Source organism: Nycticebus coucang, chromosome 8 (genome assembly GCF_027406575.1).
Source record: "Nycticebus coucang isolate mNycCou1 chromosome 8, mNycCou1.pri, whole genome shotgun sequence".
NCBI classification, from domain to species: Eukaryota; Metazoa; Chordata; class Mammalia; order Primates; family Lorisidae; genus Nycticebus; species Nycticebus coucang.
The window spans coordinates 98,334,876-98,353,981 of NC_069787.1; the positions used below are offsets into that span (position 1 = coordinate 98,334,876).

Consider the following 19,106-nt stretch of genomic DNA (forward strand, 5'->3'; position numbering starts at 1 on the left):
GCCGACTCAGCGCCGCGCGTAACCCGACGTCTGAGATAGCAGCGTTTGATTGGCCCAGCCCGCCGTGGGGGCGGGCCTCTGTCTCTCCGGCTCTCCCCGCGGGGCGGGGCGGGGCTCCGGCCTGGGCGAGGGGGCGGGGTCGACAGACCAGGTGAGTCTAGCTGTGCTGACCGGATTGAGAGCGAGCCCAGACTGTAGAAGCTCCAGGTCCTGAGGCAAGAGCACCGACGGTCTGTGATTATTTTCTTTTTCTCTCAAAGGTAAACCCCTTATATCCTGGACGATTTGTTAATACACCTGGATTCGACCCTCAGAGGTTCTGCTCAGAGGTTCAGCAATGGGCTCCAATAGTCTGCCGTCTAGATTATTCTGAAGCAGGTGGTTAAGGAGAACAATCTAAGACTACATTGCGTCTTCCCTCCAACTCAGGCATTCCAGTCTTTCTCCTACTTTCCTGGCCGAATGCTTTTCAAGGACCCAAGTCAATTTTTCCCGCGTAGACATAATTTATTAAATAAATGGTCTCTTGGATCAAATGTCTTTTAGGAATAGACCAGGGTTACACTGAAAACTTGATGTGCATGCATCCTCACCTTATTCACTTTTAGGGGGTACAACTACATTTTGAACACGACTCATAAAAGAAAATGATTGCTATTTGCCAGTCTCCAACATCCCCCTGCACCTGGACAATTTACTCTATATAACCCTTTCTAACTCCTTAGAAATTTTCTAACTCCCTTTCTAACTCCAGGGACTCTAGTCACCATCCTCACTTGCTCTCCCAGCCCCCCACTGGCCTCTTTAGATAGTTCTCGTGGGTGCTCTAAAGCCCCTATCCTTCCTGCTGCATAATGTCAGTGTACCCATAGTATGAACCCAGTGTGTACTCTAGCCTACATATGTTGAATAAATATATGTAGGGGAAATCTTCCCTAGCATCAAGAAATTCCAATTACCCAAGAGAGCTAAATGCTATCTTAAAGCTTTCATGGTTAGCAGAAATAGTGACCTGATTATCCAAAGAAAAAATATGCAATTCTCCACCATCTCTCATACATTTCTCGACACTTTCACACCTGTGTACCTTTGTGTGGTATTCTAGCTGGATGGATGCTGTTTTCTTTTTCCTACTCCATGAACTGCTACTCATGTTTCAAGACATGACTTTCCTCTCCCCCTTGCTCCCACCTTGTGTGTACTGCTCCACCAAAACTTTAAAAACTGCTAAATTTGACAGCTGTCCGTGTCTGCCACAGCTGAATGTGAGCTTCCTGAGGGCAGGAACTGTGTTTTTTTTCACCCTTGAATTCAATATAGTGCTTAGCACAGAGAACATGCAACAAAATGGTTTTTAACTTAAATGGAATTTTAATTTATAAAATTAAAACCTCTCCACAAGTATAAATCAGGTGAAGAACATAAATGGATAAAAGAAAATCAGAATTGCATTACTGTCTAAGAGGAATCTCATGAGGATGTTCAACAGTTAATAGTACATGTAGAGAACCAAGCAAGATGATGGGTCTTAAAGGAGAAGACACCGCATTTAGGTATAAGACAACTGTTGATTTATTTCAGACATAGCTCAAGGAAAACTGCACATAGATCTGAAAAATGAAGTTTTTGACAAAGCACTACAGAGGAACAAGCAGTCTTCAGAGATCAAGGGCACAATCTCCAATGCCAGGATCAAGGTTGCTTTGGGAAAATTCTGCTTTTCCTACCTTTCCTGAACTAGAATTTAAAAGTACCTAAATTGGGCTGGGTGCAGTAATTCATACCTGTAATGCCAGCACTTTGGGAGGATTAGATGGGAAGATCACTTGAGGCCAAGAGTTCAAGACCAGCCTGGGCAACATGGTGAGATTTCCTCCTCACTTATGAAAAAAAAAAAAAAAAACTGCCTATGGTGGTACACACCTATAGTCCTAGCTGATGTGGAAGCATTATGTGAGCCCAGGAGGCAGTGAGCTATGATGGGGACACTGCACTCCAGCCTGAGCAACGGAATGAGACCCCATTTCTAAAACAAAGAAAGAAATACAGGGCGGCGCCTGTGGCTTAAAGGAGTAGGACACTGGCCCCATATACCCGGAGGTGGCGAGTTCAAACCTGGCCCTGACCAAAAACTGCAAAAAAAACCCCCAAAAACAAAAAAACACAATACATACACATACACACACACAAAAAATAAAAAATACCTAAATCGGGCGGCGCCTGTGGCTCAGTTGGTAGGGCTCCGGTCCCATATACCGAGGGTGGCGGGTTCAGACCCGGCCCCGGCTGAACTGCAACCAAAAAATAGCCAGGCGTTGTGGCGGGCGCCTGTAGTCCCAGCTGCTCGGGAGGCTGAGGCAAGAGAATCGCTTAAGCCCAGGAGTTGGAGGTTGCTGTGAGCTGTGTGATGCCACGGCACTCTACCAAGGGCCATAAAGTGAAACTCTGTCTCTACAAAAAAAAAAAACAAACCTAAATCCTAAACCAAGTAAGGTGGCATTTGTCTGTAGTTCCATTTACTCAGGAGGCTAAGGCAGGAGGATTACCAGAGACCAGGAATAAGAGACCAGCCTGGGTAATGTAGTGAGACCTTATCTCAAAAAATACAAAGTACCTAAATCCAGAAAGGAAAGTATGAGACAGCAAGAGATTGGAAAGAATTTTGGAATTTTATTAAAGTAGGAAAGAAGTTTCTCATCCACTCGGAAATGATTCTCTGGGGCTCCACTGGAAAGAATTTTGAAGAATTTACTCTGGTCAAATGCCTTCCTGATTTGTCAAATCAGGACAAATAAAACATAGCTTAAGATGTTTGTTTCCTTTAATTTTCTCACAATCACTTAAAACTGTCATAATGTACCACAGTTTATATACAATCATATTTACAAAAAGAAACCCACGCAATATATTCATCCAAAATATTTTTTTTAATCCGTTGAAGTTATACCATCAAACTTGACGGGAGTTATTTTAATAGGTATTCTTGTTCATATTTCTCCTTAAGGGTACTTTATCTTCAAAGCATAACTTTTGAAATTAAGAGGAAAAACAGCAAGCAAGAAGGATACAATGCAATGAGCATTTCATTTTGTTCTAAATGAGCAGCTTAAAAAAAAAAAAAGGCAAAATACATTAAACAAAGTGCATCAGTTCCAATGAGTTAATATTAGAAAGTGGCCTAAGGACAGTGCTGGAACCAGCCAGGAGTCCCCTCTGGCAGGCCTCTGATTGTCTTTAGAGAATATGCAAAGAAAAAAAGGAAGAAAGGAAGAACAAAAGAAATGAGCCTTTAAATTCTCAAGAGTAACATTCAAACCACCTTCATCAGAGATTCATGCAAAATGATCTAAAGGACCACCTAGCTCTAACTTTGCCTAAGCCTTGTAACCTCCCTCAATCGTCAAATCAGGTGGACACTTTTGTCCACCTCCACCCTGCGAAGGTAGGCATGCAGTAAGATTGAATAAACCATCCAGAAACCTTTAGGCCTGAGTTTCCACACATCCTGAGAACAGGCACTCCCATTGGCAAAGGTGGCACCATCTCACTAGTTAGCATTAGCCTCTCTGCTTGCCTCCCTCCCATGGCTCAGGGTTGGTCCACGCTTTAGTGCTGGTGTTAAAGACTTGTCCTGCAAGGCTGTGTGGCTTGTATCCCTTTTTAAATAGTCCTTTGTGATAGGTTATAGCACCAGGATAGACCCAATGGTGTGTTAAATCAGAAAAGAACTAAGAGGGAATTTTAGGCCTATTTCTACATCCATCCAACCCCCCACTCCTGGATTTGCTGGTTCTTACAAAAAATCTCAAGACTTCATAACCACCACAACCAGGAAAATCAGTCTGCAGTGCATTTAATGCCCACCACCTTGCACACCTCTCCCCTAAGGTTGCCCTCAGAAACAAGGCTACCTGTGTGGAATGGGACATATACTGAGGAAAACACCCCAGGTGAGTGGGCCTGGAATCAAATCCATTTGGGCCAAGCATTGAGTTAGTTAGAACTCATATGCCAAATTCTAAGTCATAGGTAGCTTTTTGGATAAATTCAAGTTTCCAAAGTATGCACATTCTCACAAAAGGGGTGGGACAGTCATCAAAACTGACTAGTAAAGCATTTAAAGTGAATAAAGGCAAGGAAGAATTATAATTGCAGGAAAGTGACATTTCTTTTTGGTTTTGCAGGAGCCTTTCTGTCCTACAGAGTTTCTGAGTCAGCACCATGACCGAGACACGTGGTTACTTATAGTAGACCTAGAAATAAATTAAATTTTAAGCTTAAAAGAAGGGTACCTGGTTCTCACCGAGATTTATACTGCATTTCTCATAGTGATGCCTTCTCTTTCACCTTCCTAACGTCAACAAATTTCCTACTGATAACAAGTGTGTATACATACACAGAACATCTTCAGTATATAGGACCAGAGTTCAAATACAAGGTGTGCTTCCACTATAGAAGCTAACCTCCTAAAAACCTCTTGGAGCTTCTGTGGGAATCAATCAAACCAGTAAATAGTGTCTTAAATACAACAGTCTTTGGTGATGGGTGCCAAATAAATACGTGTCTGTGACAGTTTTCCCATGTAGAGTCTCGGAAGTTGTACAAAAGTTCCCTCAGAAATACTTTTTGGTTTGAGAGAGGGAAATGATTCTGAGTATTACCTTACCCAAGACCTTCTAGAGATTTTAAACTGTATTAAGGTACCACATTAGTGACTGAATTGGTACTAGAGGGCAAGTAAAATATATTCAAGCCCTCAGGAAACTATGGTCCAATGCCCTTTCTCTCAGTGAGAATTTTACTTCAGGGAAAAAGACATATAAAAGCCAAGATCTAAACAGGTTTTCTATGTTTGCCTCTATCATAAACAATAAATATTTACCAAGAAGCTCATTTTTTCTAGAGGTTGGTGGGTAACCTTTTCTGACTTCATATATCTATAACACAGATGTGTTCTGGGAGCCACTTACATTGCTAAAGCCCCCCTTATTATTGCATTCCTTACATTAGCCACTTCAACTCTGCTTTAAATAAGAAAGATGAAAGTAGCTTACAAAGGAAAATAGCATAGTCCCCAGAAGCTGTCAAAATGTCACAGCTAATCTGCATCTGTAGCACAAGGTTTTTCTAGCAAACCAACATAGTAGTAATACGGTCTGATATTGGCCAGCTATCTTTTTGAGGTCCAGAAAGATAAAATGTTTCATTAACATATTTTTAAGCTTGTCAATTAAGGGTCCAAAAAATGGGCCATGAAAAACTTTCTGACCAGGCAGGAAGGATATGGGGCCAACTGCAGGTGAAATCCAGACACAGTCCCCTTACAATGTACCATTCATAAGTTTAAGAAGTTGATCTCTCTAAAAAACAAAGTTCATGCACCTATGTGCACCATACAAACATTTTGCCCCAACACAGTAAGTTTAACATCTGTTTCAGCATCATAGAAATTGGCCATCACTGCTGTCCAGCACAGCCCAGTGCCAACAACTTTATGAGGTAAATTAGATTTTAACTTTAAAAAATGCCATATGCTAAATTCCCAATTATCCTCTCTTATGTAATATCTGGGAGTATGGGATAGAGGGATATAATTCCCCTTTGACGCAATTGCCTAGTAAATTATGTATCAGTAGGAGAATGCTAAAGGAAATCCCACTAGAGTTAGAGTCAGCCTTTCTGTGGGAGAAAGCTGAGCTTGGATAATCATGGTATACAACAGATAAGCCTGTTGGCCCCCAACTCTACCCAGATCAGAGGTTATTTCGGGCTCTGTGTTTCACCATCCAGTATCTTCATCCCTTTACCTGTGAAGGGAGGTGATTCTAAATTCTGTGGTTTCTGGAAAAGTCAAAAGAGGGACAAAATAACATATTTGCTGTTCCCACATTTGGTAAATTCCCTCTTATAGGAAATATATTTCATTTTCCTAAATAAGACAATACCATGAGGCCCTCAACATTAATTCCATATATTTTTTGTTCCACTGATCTTCCTCAAGGGATCCTCCTTGCTTTACTGCCCTCGCTGCTCAGTTCTCAGAAAACCTTAAGTAAGATTACTTCCACCATCACCACCCTCAAAGACTACCTGCTTAATGCTGATTGTTCCCCAGCATCATATAATGCTTCTCTTAATGAAAAAAAAAATTTTTTTGCAGTTTTTTTTGGCCGGGGCCAGGTTCGAACCCACCACCTCCGGCATATGAGGTTGGCGCCCTACTCCTTGGAGCCACAGGCGCCGCCCGACTTAATCAAATTTTTAAACATTGGATCTCAAAGTTTCAAACATATTAACTTTTACTTAATTGAAGCTTCTTTCTAGATATGCCTGATAGTAACCTAAGCAATGAGTATATGCTTTATTAATATGATTTAGTTGGAGGGTTTGAGTTAAGGTGGTTTATTAATTATCCAGTGAAGACAGGATCCAGATGACAGACTATCTGCTAATGTCCATAAAAACAGATTGGCAGGAGTGGAGGTGTTATGAGGAGGAGTGGGGAGGAAAAAAACCACAGTCAGTTTAACTTTGTAGTATTATATTTGTATAATTGTTTAGAATTTTCCCAGTTTGCGGTTTTAAAACATTTTCAAATCTTGAAGAAGATTGACTAGGTTATAAATTTGCAGGTGACTAGGATAATAATTTAAAAAAACCACTCAGCAAAGTGAAACATCTAAAGGCGGCAATCTCTGTATGTGTTTTTCCTCATTTCTCCAGGCTGGAACAGTACAGCAAATGCTATAATTCTACAATGGCTAGCAGTGGAATCACAAGTGAAAATTCATCTGGAGTTTCATGTTAACTTGAGCTGTGACAAAAGATACACCTGAAAGAATACTGAGTAGTTTAAATGAGAATATTCAGACTATCGATTACATTCAATTTAAAGGATTAACTCAAGAAAAATGTAAGCGTGGCAAGGCAAAGGTATTTCCAGAATCTCGAACCACCTCTCAATCTTTATCCAGCCACTGAGATGACTGCTACAGAAACTCCATGCTCTGCATCACCCCCTAAAACACATTTTCCCTGCTGTGCTTCTGCACTCTCTATCTGGATACATCTAGAAAGAAGGGGAAATGAGTTTTACTGTGGGTCCGAGGAACATCTACCAATTTTCACCCAGAGGTGAAAATGAAATGAAATGAAAACAGAGGTAGAAAACAACTCTAGAGAATAAAAGCCATTGAAGTGTCTATGAAAACTAACAGGGAGAGAGCAATTAAGTTGAAATTCTAACTGTCTTTCCAAAGCCACTTAACATAGGTAGCCCAAACTGGGTCAATGATGGAGTACAACAGAGTTCTCAGATCAGGTCAGTTAAGGGAGCGGTATTATAAGTGCCCACATAATGTTTTTAAGAAAGAAAATTGTCCCTCCCCTCTCCCCGACTTCTTTCTTAGTTTTAGTGTTCATGTAGCTTAAAAATGGCATCATACAAAAAACCTCATACATGGCTGTAAGCGCAATTATCAACAGAGGTAGTAAACAAAGGAACTCCTATGAATAGATTTTAAAATGGATCAAAGTGTGACTATACATTCAAAACCCTACAGCCACATAATCATCCCCCAAATGAACTGTTTTAATTTTAAAAAGTTTAAAAATACAATGATAATGACGCACTGATCCATCGTAGGCACAGTCCCAAATCAGTGCTGACTTTAAAGCCATGTCCTCTCTCTCCAAGAAAGAGAAAGCAGAGAACAAAGTTCAATATACAATGGGAAGGAATAGAATGAAAACAAAACCAAAAGGGTTTTTTCCAGCAGCCTAGGTTATTCTTTGTTTCCAGGTCACAACATTGGAAATGCTTATTCTTCTCATATAAGCCTTTTCCTTACAACTTTTATTTTTTAAAAACTGCAATCTCCTGAACAAGATCTGTCTACATTTCCACCAGCAGGAGAGCCACTTCTATGCCCAATTTTTGCTTCCTCAGTGTGGGTCCTCCTTCCCTGAAAGTGCAAAAGAGAACAAGCCGACACCTGCAGGGCCCAGAGCCCCAGGACTATTCCAGCTCCACTTGTGGAGCCAGTGGAAGGATTCACTGCATTTGTGCTTCAAAGATCCAGCTCACTTTGGTTGTCCTCCTCAGTTGGCAAACTGCTCATAAAAAGCAAACTTGATCCTTTCTATGTGATGGCAAAGTTTGATGGCGGGGCCCAATTTTAAGTCCATGCACTCTTGAACAGTGGGAAGGGTAAGAAGCAACAGGGCCTGCCCATCAATTTCCTGTTGAGACATAAAATACAAATTATCTATGATGGGCACATGAATGGCAGCTCAATCACGACAGCCTCTGTTCACTGTGACTTTGTCAAAATTGCAGTCCTTGTATATTCCTTTCCCTTACTTTTTCCTTTCAAATAAGCATTGTGTTTGGGCAAGGTGACCCACACCTATAATACTAGCATTCTGGTAGGCTGAGGCGGGAGGATCACTTGAGGTCAGGAGTTCCAGACAAGAGCATGACACCATCTTTACCAAATCAGAGAAAGTTAACCCAGCGTGGTTAGCATGCACCTGTACTTCCTGCTACTGAGGAGGTTGAGGCAAGAGGATCACTTGAGCTCACAAGTTTGAGGTTGCAGTGACGCTATTGCAGTCACCTGGGCGACAGCAAAAAAAAAAAAAAAAAGGTATCACACATTCCCTTTTAAGTGCCTCCAAAGCCCTCTATACTAATGAAACTTCAAAATTCATAAAGTTTTATTAGTTTACCAAGGATAAGAATCTATTCTATAGCATGTTTGCTTGGCAGAAATTCAGTAAACAAACTATCCCTGTAACTAACTAGCAAGTAATTGTGTCATCTTTTTACAGGGCTTTTTCTAAATCTGAAAGTTTTTTTTGAGACAAAGGTAAGGTACAGTGGCACCAGTGTAGCTCACTTCAACCTCAAACTCCTGGGCTCAAGCAGTTCTTCTGCCTCAGCCTCCCAGAATGCTAGGATTACTGGTATGAGTCACTACACTCAGCCTAAAACAAAATATTAACTATAAACTTCCATGTTTTCCTACTCTGTAACATTCATAAAAACCTGATAAGCTCTTCAAAGATCTTCAGTTTTTAGCCTCCCCAATTATTAAAAGAAAATTTATTTTAATGTTTATTTAAGGCTACTATTTGTGTTTCAGCAAGCTTACTTTAAAATTGATCACCACTCTAGAGACTAACATAATGCAGATAATTTTCTTTTTAAAAAGCAAGTCATTATTTTTGAAAAAATGAGGACAATTAAGCATGGCATGCTTGATTTTAAGCCATTTAAACATTTGAAGGCTGGAAGTGAATTCTTAGGAAAAACGGAAATGCTATGATAATGTGCTCCAACTCTGGGGCAAGTCTGATAAATAACTTTTTATCATCTTCCCATTCCCAAAAATGGAACTAAAAGAATTCTTTTCTTTTGAATGGGAACATTTTCCCTATAACTCATAAATAAATTATTGACTGTTATACCCATGGTTCTTTTCTAAAGAGACATATTACTAAAAATTGCAGGTATTTGTGATTACCTGGTCTAGGAATATTCGTGCTAATGGAGCACAGTCGGTGGATCTGATGAACCGTACAACATCTGCCACACTCCACTTCAGGGGGTTACTGTCCAGATGAAGCCTTTCAGCAACTTCAATCCTTATTTCCTTCATTCCCCACAACAAAACAAAACCAAATGGTATCAGAGCCACTTTATTCCATAAAAGTCTCTCTATATAAATGTATAATCCTTCAAGACCAGATTTAAAGTGACCTTAGGACATGATTTCTCCCAGCAAAGATAGCAAAGGTCCACACATACTCAAGAAATGTCTGTCTTTTATGCATAAAATACCAATGAGAAAGAATTTATCTCAAAGTTTTAGCACAAATAATTTGGACAATTTAACAGAGTAAAATAGTTTTAAAATCTCCCATTTGTTCTTTGGTCTATTTTAGTTCACTCTCTGGTAGAGAAATGAATGGGATAATAATTCCAATGAAAGAAGGCTTACCAAAATTACCAATTGAAGACATTTATTGCTTCTGTTCATGAAATATTTTTAAAAAGCAATCTAGTTTTAAAATATGAACTTAATTGCTATTATGTAGTGTGTATGTTATATAATACATATCTGTGCCTATGTATATATATATCTTAAGTATACTAAACCAAATGGCTTAACCAGAAACACAAGGATAATTTATTTCTACAAAACTATGTATATTATGAAAATTACTAAGAAGGTAGTTTTCTCAAAACTATAATGATAGGCTACAAATAAACTAGCAATGAAGCTAGTTTAAATAAGCAGCTACTCTGAGAGAGACTTTCCCCCTTATAAGCATTTGAAAATCACTTCATTATTTTAAAATAAAGAGACTCTGGCAATTCTGCACAAGCCTATAATGAAAGTGGAATGCTGGTGTCATTAAAAATTAGATTCTAGAGGGAAATTCTAAGAAAAAAGAAACTATTTTTAAAATGGTACCTTTGGTGAAGGAGGTTTATTTTCATCATCAGAAAATGAAAAAGTGCGAAGCTCTCTTTTTCTCTTCTGTCTGTCTGGAGGCAGCGACGTGGACATCTCACTTTGGGTAGGAGAAGAGGAACACGACTTCTTTTCTGACATTTCTGACTCTTCTTGCAGCTCGTCCTGTTGCTCAGATGTACTGCCTTCACTGAGGGAATCGTCATCCCCTTCATCAGGGTCTTCCTCATCTTCACCCCCACTTCCCTGGAGTAAAAGGAGAGAAGTCTCATTGAAATTCAGAACAAACCAGTTCCTAGACCATAAAACCAACTTCTGTTGGCCAGAGATCTGCATTAGAAATACCTGCAGGTGTTTTATCTTTGTCTGCTTTGTAGAGGAGTGGTCACTTGGCTTCTAGACATTACAGGTACGTACCTGGGGAGAGCCTGCTGGGGTATTATCAACAGATGCAGAAGAGCGTTTCTTCTTATGAACGAAAGCATTTTTCCGCCTCTTTCTCCTCTTACTAGCTTTTTTCAGGGCGCAAGCTAAGTTACTATGCCCACCAGGTGGCCTCCCAATTCTTTTATTTTTCTTCTTTCCATAATAGTGTGCTAAATGTAGATGACAAAGAAAAATAAAGTAGCTTCATTATTTCTGTGCACCTAAAAACCACAAGAGATTTTATTAGCACAGCAAAAACCAGGTATACTATATTTGACTGAATGTTTAAATTCCATAGAGTGGAATAAATAGATCTTAAGTGTACAGTTCAATTAATATTAACACATGCATAAACCTGAATAATGTTCCCATATCAAGATATGTTCTATATGCACAGAACATCATTAGTCCACAAAATTCCCAGGGTCCCTTCCCAGGTAGTTCCCTTCACCAGAAGCAAACATTATATACTGATTACTATGTTTTGCTTATTTTGCTTTATGGAACCACATAGCAGGTACTTTTTTATATATGGCTCCTTTCACTCAGCATAATGTTTGTAACTTTCACCTATCCAGGGGTCCTCAAACTTTTTAAACAGGGGGCCAGTTCACTGTCCCTCAGACCGCTGGAGGGCCGGACTATAGTTAAAAAAATTAAAAAACTATGAACAAATTCCTATGCACACTGCACATATCTTATTTTGAAGTAAAAAAACAAAACAGGAACAAATACAATCACACCACTGCACATGGCCCACGGGCCGTAGTTTGAAGACCCCTGAATGCTGTTACGTTTATGAGTTACATAAATGTATAGCAGTCTACTATATGAATGTACCAGCTTATCTATTCTTCTGTTATAGGTACTTGAGCTGCATCAAGGTTTCAATTATCATTAATTAAGTTACAGTGAACATTCTTGGAAGACTTATTTTTTATTTTTTGAGACTGAGTCTTACTATGTCTTCCTCGGTAGAGTGCTGTGGCATCACAGCTCACAGCAACCTCAAACTCTTGGGCTTAAGCGATTCTCAGTTGCCCCAGCCTTCCAAGTAGCTGGGACTATAGGAGCCCACCACAACACCCAGCTATTTTTTTGTTGCAGTTGTCATTGTTGTTTAGCAGACCCGGGCTGGGTTCGAACCCGCCAGCCTTGGTGCATGTGGCTGGTGCCGTAACCACTGAGCTATGGGCACCAAGCCCTTGGAAGACTTTTAATGGGAGTATTTTAATTTCCTTATATAAATATCTAGGAATAGAATTTCTGGATCATAGATAGATGTATGACTTTTTTCTTTACTCAAAAATCTGTTAAAAAGGGTGGTGCCTTGGCTCAACGGAGCAAGGCGCTGGCCCCGTATGCTGGAGGTGGAGAGTTCAAACTCAGCCCCGGCCCCCCCCCCCAAAAAAAATATGTTAAAATTTTGACAGATATATGATTAACTTTTAAAGCAATTACCAGTTTCCAGAATGAACACATATATAATTTTACACTCCCACTGGCAATATAGGAAAGCACTAGTTGCTCTACACTTTTGCCAAAATGTAGAATTGTCTTTTTCATTTTAGCCAAATTAGTGGATATGTATTAATTCTTCATTGTAGTTTTGATATGCATTTCTCTGATGACTAATGATGTTGTGTACTTTTTCATGGCTCATTGGCCATTTGTACATCTTTCCATGAAGTATATGTTCAAGTCTTATTCATCTTTAAAAATGTTGTTTCCTTACCTAACAAATGCAATCAGTGTAACCTGGTTTCTTGTACTCTCAATGAATCCCCAACAATAAAAAATATTGTTTCTTTTTTAAAAAAATTTTATTGAGATACAATTCACATAACATAAAATTCACCATTTTAAAGAGTAAATTCAGTGGTGTTTAGTATATGCACTTAGGTTATGCAACCATTACCACTATGTAATTCCAGAACATTTTGTTTCTCTTTTCATTTATTGATTTATTTGATTTGAGGTAAAGTTCACATAACATAAAACTAACCATGTTAAAGTGTACTGTTGGGCTTGGCACCTATGGCTCAAGCAGCTAAGGCGCCAGCCACATACACCTGAGCTGGCAGGTTCAAATCAAGGCCGGGCGGGCCAAACAACAATGACGGCTGCAACCAAAAAATCGCCGGGTATGTGTGTGGCAGGCGCCTAGTAGTCCCAGCTATTTGGGAAGGTTGAGGCAAGAGAATCGCTTGAGCCCAGGAGTTGGCTGTGAACTGTGACGCCATGGCACTCTACCCAGGGCGACAGCTTGAGGCTCTGTCTCAAAACAAAACAAAACAAAACAAAAAAAGTGTACTGTTGGCTCAGTGCCTATAGCTCAAGCGTCTAAGGCACCAGCCACATACACCTGAGCTGGTGGGTTTGAATCCAACCCAGGCCTGCCAAAAAATAACCAAAAAGATTATTGTGGCGGGCACCTGTAGTCCTAGCTACTTGGGAGGCTGAGGCAAGAGAATTGCTTAAGCCCAAGAGTTGGAGGTTGCTGTGAGCTGTGATGCCGCTGCACTCTACCCAGGGCAATAGCTTGAGGCTCTGTCTCAAAAAAAAAAAAGTGTACTGTTTAGTGGTAAACATTTACAATTTCATGCAATCACTAACTATTTTTACTTTCAAAATTTCTCTTTTTTATTATTGAGTTGTGGGAGTTTGAGTTCTTACTATAGTTTGGAGAGAAGGTTCTTGGTGGATATATGTATTAAGAATATTTTTTCCATGATTAGGAGGCTTATCTTTTCCTTTTTTATAAATAGTATTATTCAAGGAGCTGAAGTTTTTCATTTTAGTGATGCTTCATTTATTAATTTATTTTCCTTTATGTTAGTGTATTTCTAGGTCCTTTCTATGGAATCTTTGCTTATCCCAAGATCTTAAGAATATTTTCTTTTTCTTCTTCTAGAACTGTAGTTTTAGCTTTTATATTGGGTTTACATTCTTTTTTTTTTTTAAGACAAAGCCTCAAGCTGTTGCCCTGGGTAGTGTGCAGTGGCGTCACAGCTCACAGCAACCTCCAACTCCTGGGCTTAAGTGATTCTCTTGCCTCAGCTTCCCAAGTAGCTGGGACTACAGGCGCCCACCACAACGCCCAGCTATTATTTTTTTTTCGGTTGTAGTTGTTGTTGTTGTTTGGCGGGCCTGGGCTGGATTTGAACCCGCCAGCTCTGTTGCATGTGGCTGGTGCCTTAGCCGCTTGAGCTATAGGCGCCGAGCCTAGGTTTACATTCTTGAATTAATTTTTGCATATGCTATGAGATAGGAGCCAAAGAGTTTGTCTTTGTTTTTTCTATTTGGATATCCAGTTGTACCTGTGCTATTTCTTAAAAAAGAACTATAAATAAATAAATTAATTGATTAAAAAAAGAACTACATCATTGTGAAAGATAAATTTAGACCAAAAGCATAATAAAATCCATAGACCTTCCTTCCACAGACTCAAAGTGGTGTACTTACATATGTACTTATATAAATACTTTCACTTAGCTGCTAATAATTGCAATTTCCTAAACTAAATGCTGAGTCTAATATAATAAAAAGCAAAGACAATAAATCCTGCCCTTAAGGAGTTTATAATCTAATAAATATAAATAGAAACTAGAAGGTTAGACTCTTACATAATTTTTTAATTCAAATAATGATTACAAAGTACATCATGCTAAGTATGGACCTTGGAGCAGAGGCATCAGTGGATCTGGGAGCTTGTTGGAAATGCAGACAGACACTTGGACCCACATGTCCACAAACCTGATGAATCAGTACCTTCATTTTAACAAGATCCTCAAGTGATTTCTAAGAACTACAAAATTTAAGAAGCACAGATCCCTAAAAGAAATCCTTCAAATTTAACAGGGTAAAACCCTCCTCCACGTTATTTCTCCCTAAGTGATATCAGCTCTTGTAGGATTTAAGGAAAAGTAGGATTAGAATTTTGTCTTTGGGTGGCAATGCCCTGACAAAGTTCTAAATTGGAAATTTCATCCTATGTGGAATTTCATCCTTCTTTCACAAAGGAGAAGATGAGGGAACAGATGTTGCTGTGACTGTTCAGAGTCAAGTTTCAGCTACCTCCTTTCCTGCTATTTCTATCTCCCCAACTGCCATTGGCTTCTTGGTTACTCTTCACCTGCCTCAAGGCTATGCCCTTGCTGCCCCCTCCCCAGAGCACTCCCACCAAGATATCAGCACACCTTCTTTCCTTTAGGTTAGATGTCTCAAGATTTCCAGACCACCCAAAAAGAGCACCCACCTCCCAGCCTCTTCACTGTCCCACCTTGCTTGCTTCATTTCCCCATAATACTTCTCTCTATTTGTTTCATGATTGTCTGTCTCCCTGTTAAATGTAAACTCACTAAGGATAGGAATTTTGTTCTTTATTGTTGTATCCCAGCGCTAGAACACTGGAAGCACATAGTGAGCGCATAATAAGTACTTGAAGATTGTATGAATGAGTTACATATCCTATCAGATGCAACAGCTCATTTACATACATGCTATATATAAAAGTTGCATACTGGGGACCCTGAGCCAATTCTAAAAGGGTTCTTAAAAAGTGAAAATATTGATAGAAAAAAATCAAAAAAGAATTTGTGAGAAGTTAAGTGACCCACAGCATAAAATATAGGGTGGACATAAAGTTCATGTGCAATTTAAAATAGTTTAACATGGTAAACTGCACATGAACTTTATCTCTACCCTGTATTTATTATCTGGTCCTTTCAAGAAAAATTTTGCATACCTCTGCTCTCTATGAATGTCTGTAAACTAAAAAGCTTTCCAGAATGTAAGGTATGGTCAGTTGCTATAGTCAACTCACTGGAAAAACATGACTCACTGTATTTGGTCTTTGTAAGTACAGAACAGTTCTCAGAACACTTATCCAAAACCATCCGTGGACCGAAGAGGTTAGGGCAGCATTCTAGTTTGATACAGGTTTGTCGGCAGAATTCAGTCACTCGATCTGCTGTTTTCACTATTTCAACAGTAGCCCGATAACTCTTTCCTTTATATCTGCCATTGGAAGACAAGAGACGCCAAATTTCTGGGTTAATGATTACCCAGAGAAAAGTTAAACATATTAATATTCCTGAAAAGTATTTTTGTCTTTTGGAATATTCTATCTCCTCTACAGTTTCAAGACTCTGAAAACAATAAGAAAATTTTGCATATTGTACTTAAATTAAATCTAGTTAGCTAAGATAACTAAAAGCTAAAGTTATTTAAATTAGCAAAATAAAGTTCCTACTTTCTTTTCTTAAGTTAAAGTCTCCAAATAGCAATTTCACTAAATAGTATAAAAAGAAAAGTGACTTCTCACTAAGTCTTTCTTTATCCTGGGCATGATGCTCAGAGTGTGGTCCAGGGACCAGTATAACCTGCCAGCTGTCATCCATCCATGATAAGATCAGGTGAGACAGCAAGAATAAATGTTGTTAAACTTTCACAGTAATTAAAAAAATAATTTTATGCCTCTTAAATATAATAAAATTATTCTTGCATTTTTATATCTTTTAAGTTTCTTATTTCTTATGATTCATTTTATCGTATTTTATAAATGTATTGATCCATGACAGAACGGAAATCTAAAAACGAAAATGAGCCTGGTCCTTCACCACAAGTAGCTGAAAAAGCACTGCCATAGGAAATATAAGTATTCTGATATCCACAGAACTGATTCTGTGACTTACTAAAGACAAGAGTAAAAGGGCAGAGCAGACTACTCACTTGGCTTTTAGGATTTCCCCACATCCATGCCACACAGAATCTTTGTCCAGCTGGAGCTCCCGAAGTACACGACTGGGTTTATAAGCTGCATTGATAAGTAAAGTGAGGACCTGAGCTCGGTTTTAAAGCAAAAATATGAGATGGGAAAGAGAAAAGCAGACCATTAGAACCACTCTTGCTGTACTCTAGAACAGTGGTTCTCAACCTGTGGGTCGCGACCCACAGGAACTGTATGTATTAAAGGGTTGCGGCATTAGGAAGATTGAGAACCACTGCCCTAGAATGTTACGGTCACTTGGGAGACTGATTCTAGTCATATTATTAGTAAACATTAATCAATAATACTGAAGGTACAGCTGCTCGGGAGGCTGAGGCAAGAGAATCGCTTAAGCCCAGGAGTTGGAGGTTGCTGTGAGCTGTGTGAGGCCACGGCACTCTACTGAGGGCCATAAAGTGAGACCCTGTCTCTACAAAAAAAAAAAATAATAATAATACTGAAGGTATGACAGCTGCCCAAAGTAGCAGCTTTTTAAACATTCAAAATGTTATGATCAGAAAAAAACAGACACCACAAATTTCAAATTACTTTCCCAGCCGTGATACACAAAATTTTGTTTGGACACCTAAGCCTCCTCATGGCTACAGAAGTCTGGGCCACAAGCTTTCCCAGACCCTACCTTGCCACTCTTAGGGCTAAAATGTTCAATATGCCCTCATATCTATTACCTGCAATACAACACTGGTGTTTGTAAAGCTCTGTCACAGACCCGAAGTTAATGCCTCTCAGTTACAGACTAATCTCACATGTCTCTGGCAGGTAGGTGACCTTTCTACACCGACACAGGTGAATCTACTGTGTGAAGAACTGCTTAGGTGAATGTAGAAATAATTACATACCCTGTTCACGAGAAAAGTTATTAGCTTTTGATAAAATCTAGAAATGTCACATCTACCTCTGTAAAAATAAGCGTAGAACAATGCTGTGAAATTTCCGAGCTCTTTTGCTCTAGGTCAGAACCTTACCTCTCTAAGGACCAGAACACAGTTCCCAGGTCCTACACATTGAGGAAGCTCAGCGATTCTTCCTTTATTAAGATATGGCCCTGAGAAGCAACGGTGGTTGAAGTATATCTTTGGACAGCAATATTTTCCGTTAATTATAACTGGGAAATGAAGAGAAATAAATATTCAGAATAGTCATTCTCTACTCCATGTCTCTAAAGCTGAATTACTACGTTTATACAAAGTTCAGAATTACATATTTTGAAACTTAACACATGTCTGAGAATGCTCTTGAAATACTTTATACTTACAACGCTTATGTTTACCTTCAACTTACAGAGATTATCACTCTGCTAAAATCAAACAATATCCTGCATTACATGCCAATTAGTTCCGGACTTAATGCAATAGTTTTCTAAACTCCTATACGTCTATCAATAAAGAAAGTGGAGGATCTACTTCAAGAACCCCTGCTGATTTCAGATGATCAAAAATTTCTTTTCCAGGTCATCAACAACCAACTATTCAAACATTTATTATGGAGTATTTCTGAGAATTAATGGTGACTATTATTTGGAACTACAGTTTGAATCCTTAAAACTCACTAAACTAACATGGCAACTTTTGATATTGTAGGACCTCTCCCATCTCTGAGGGCTAAAAGTATGCTATGACCGTATCTCTACGTTCTTCTTGTATTGTGGGATGTAACTGGGCCTAAAGACCCAGTTCAACTACAGTAAAACCTTCCTATTCTGACCACCTTCTTAAGTTGACCTAATTTTCATAGACCAGACACACACCACATGTGCATCAGTACAGTGCCTAGTTCCTTATGGTGGCCACCTGCATATGTTGACCAGTTTGTTACAGTCCCTTGGGTGGTCAACTTAACAGAGGTTCTATTGTATTTGTATGAATACGGTACTTCATAATAACTTTTTTTTTTGAGACAGAGTCTCACTATGTTGCCCTCCGTAGAGTGCCATGGTGTCATAGCTCATAGCAACCTCTAACTCTTGGGCTTAAGCTATTCTCTTGCCTCAGCCTCCCAAGTAGCTGGGACTACAGGCGCCCCCACAACACCCGGCTTTTTTTTTTTTGGTTGTAGTTGTCCTTGTTGTTTGGCAGGCCTGGGCTGGATTCGAACCCGCCAGCTCCAGTGTATGTGGCTGGTGCCCTAGCCACTTGAGCTATAGGCACCGAGCTTTCATAATAACTTTTTAAATCCCCTCATAGTGGATGACATTTCAGCTATTGAATTTGAGAAATTCGAACACTTAAGCACTTTTATTTGGATATAAAGCAGAGAAGTTCTTCCGATAAACACTGCCCACTAATACAACATGAAAGAAAGGAAATGTGTGCACATTGCCCACTGTTGACAGGACCTAAAGTTCATAATGCTCTCTATAATTAAAAATGCAGTCTTAGCACAGCGGTCAGCATGTTGGTGCCTATTTT

At 39.3% G+C, this 19,106-nt stretch overlaps 1 protein-coding gene across 9 annotated transcripts in view; it reads right to left on the bottom strand.

Moving 5' to 3' along the window:
• Positions 1 to 2,911: 2,911 nt before the first annotated feature.
• The window catches only part of SFMBT1 (Scm like with four mbt domains 1), a 154,044-nt gene continuing 137,849 nt past the window's right edge, over positions 2,912 to 19,106 (bottom strand). For all 9 annotated transcript variants that reach the window (XM_053600868.1, XM_053600866.1, XM_053600862.1 and 6 more), the window contains 7 exons: positions 17,664 to 17,803; positions 16,641 to 16,750; positions 15,751 to 15,926; positions 10,899 to 11,077; positions 10,482 to 10,727; positions 9,528 to 9,656; positions 2,912 to 8,241 (listed from right to left, as the gene is read on the bottom strand). In XM_053600868.1, coding sequence (XP_053456843.1) covers positions 8,101 to 8,241; positions 9,528 to 9,656; positions 10,482 to 10,727; positions 10,899 to 11,077; positions 15,751 to 15,926; positions 16,641 to 16,750; positions 17,664 to 17,803 — 1,121 coding nt within the window. In that variant the 3' untranslated portion in view covers positions 2,912 to 8,100. The remainder of the gene's footprint in view (positions 8,242 to 9,527; positions 9,657 to 10,481; positions 10,728 to 10,898; positions 11,078 to 15,750; positions 15,927 to 16,640; positions 16,751 to 17,663; positions 17,804 to 19,106) is intronic.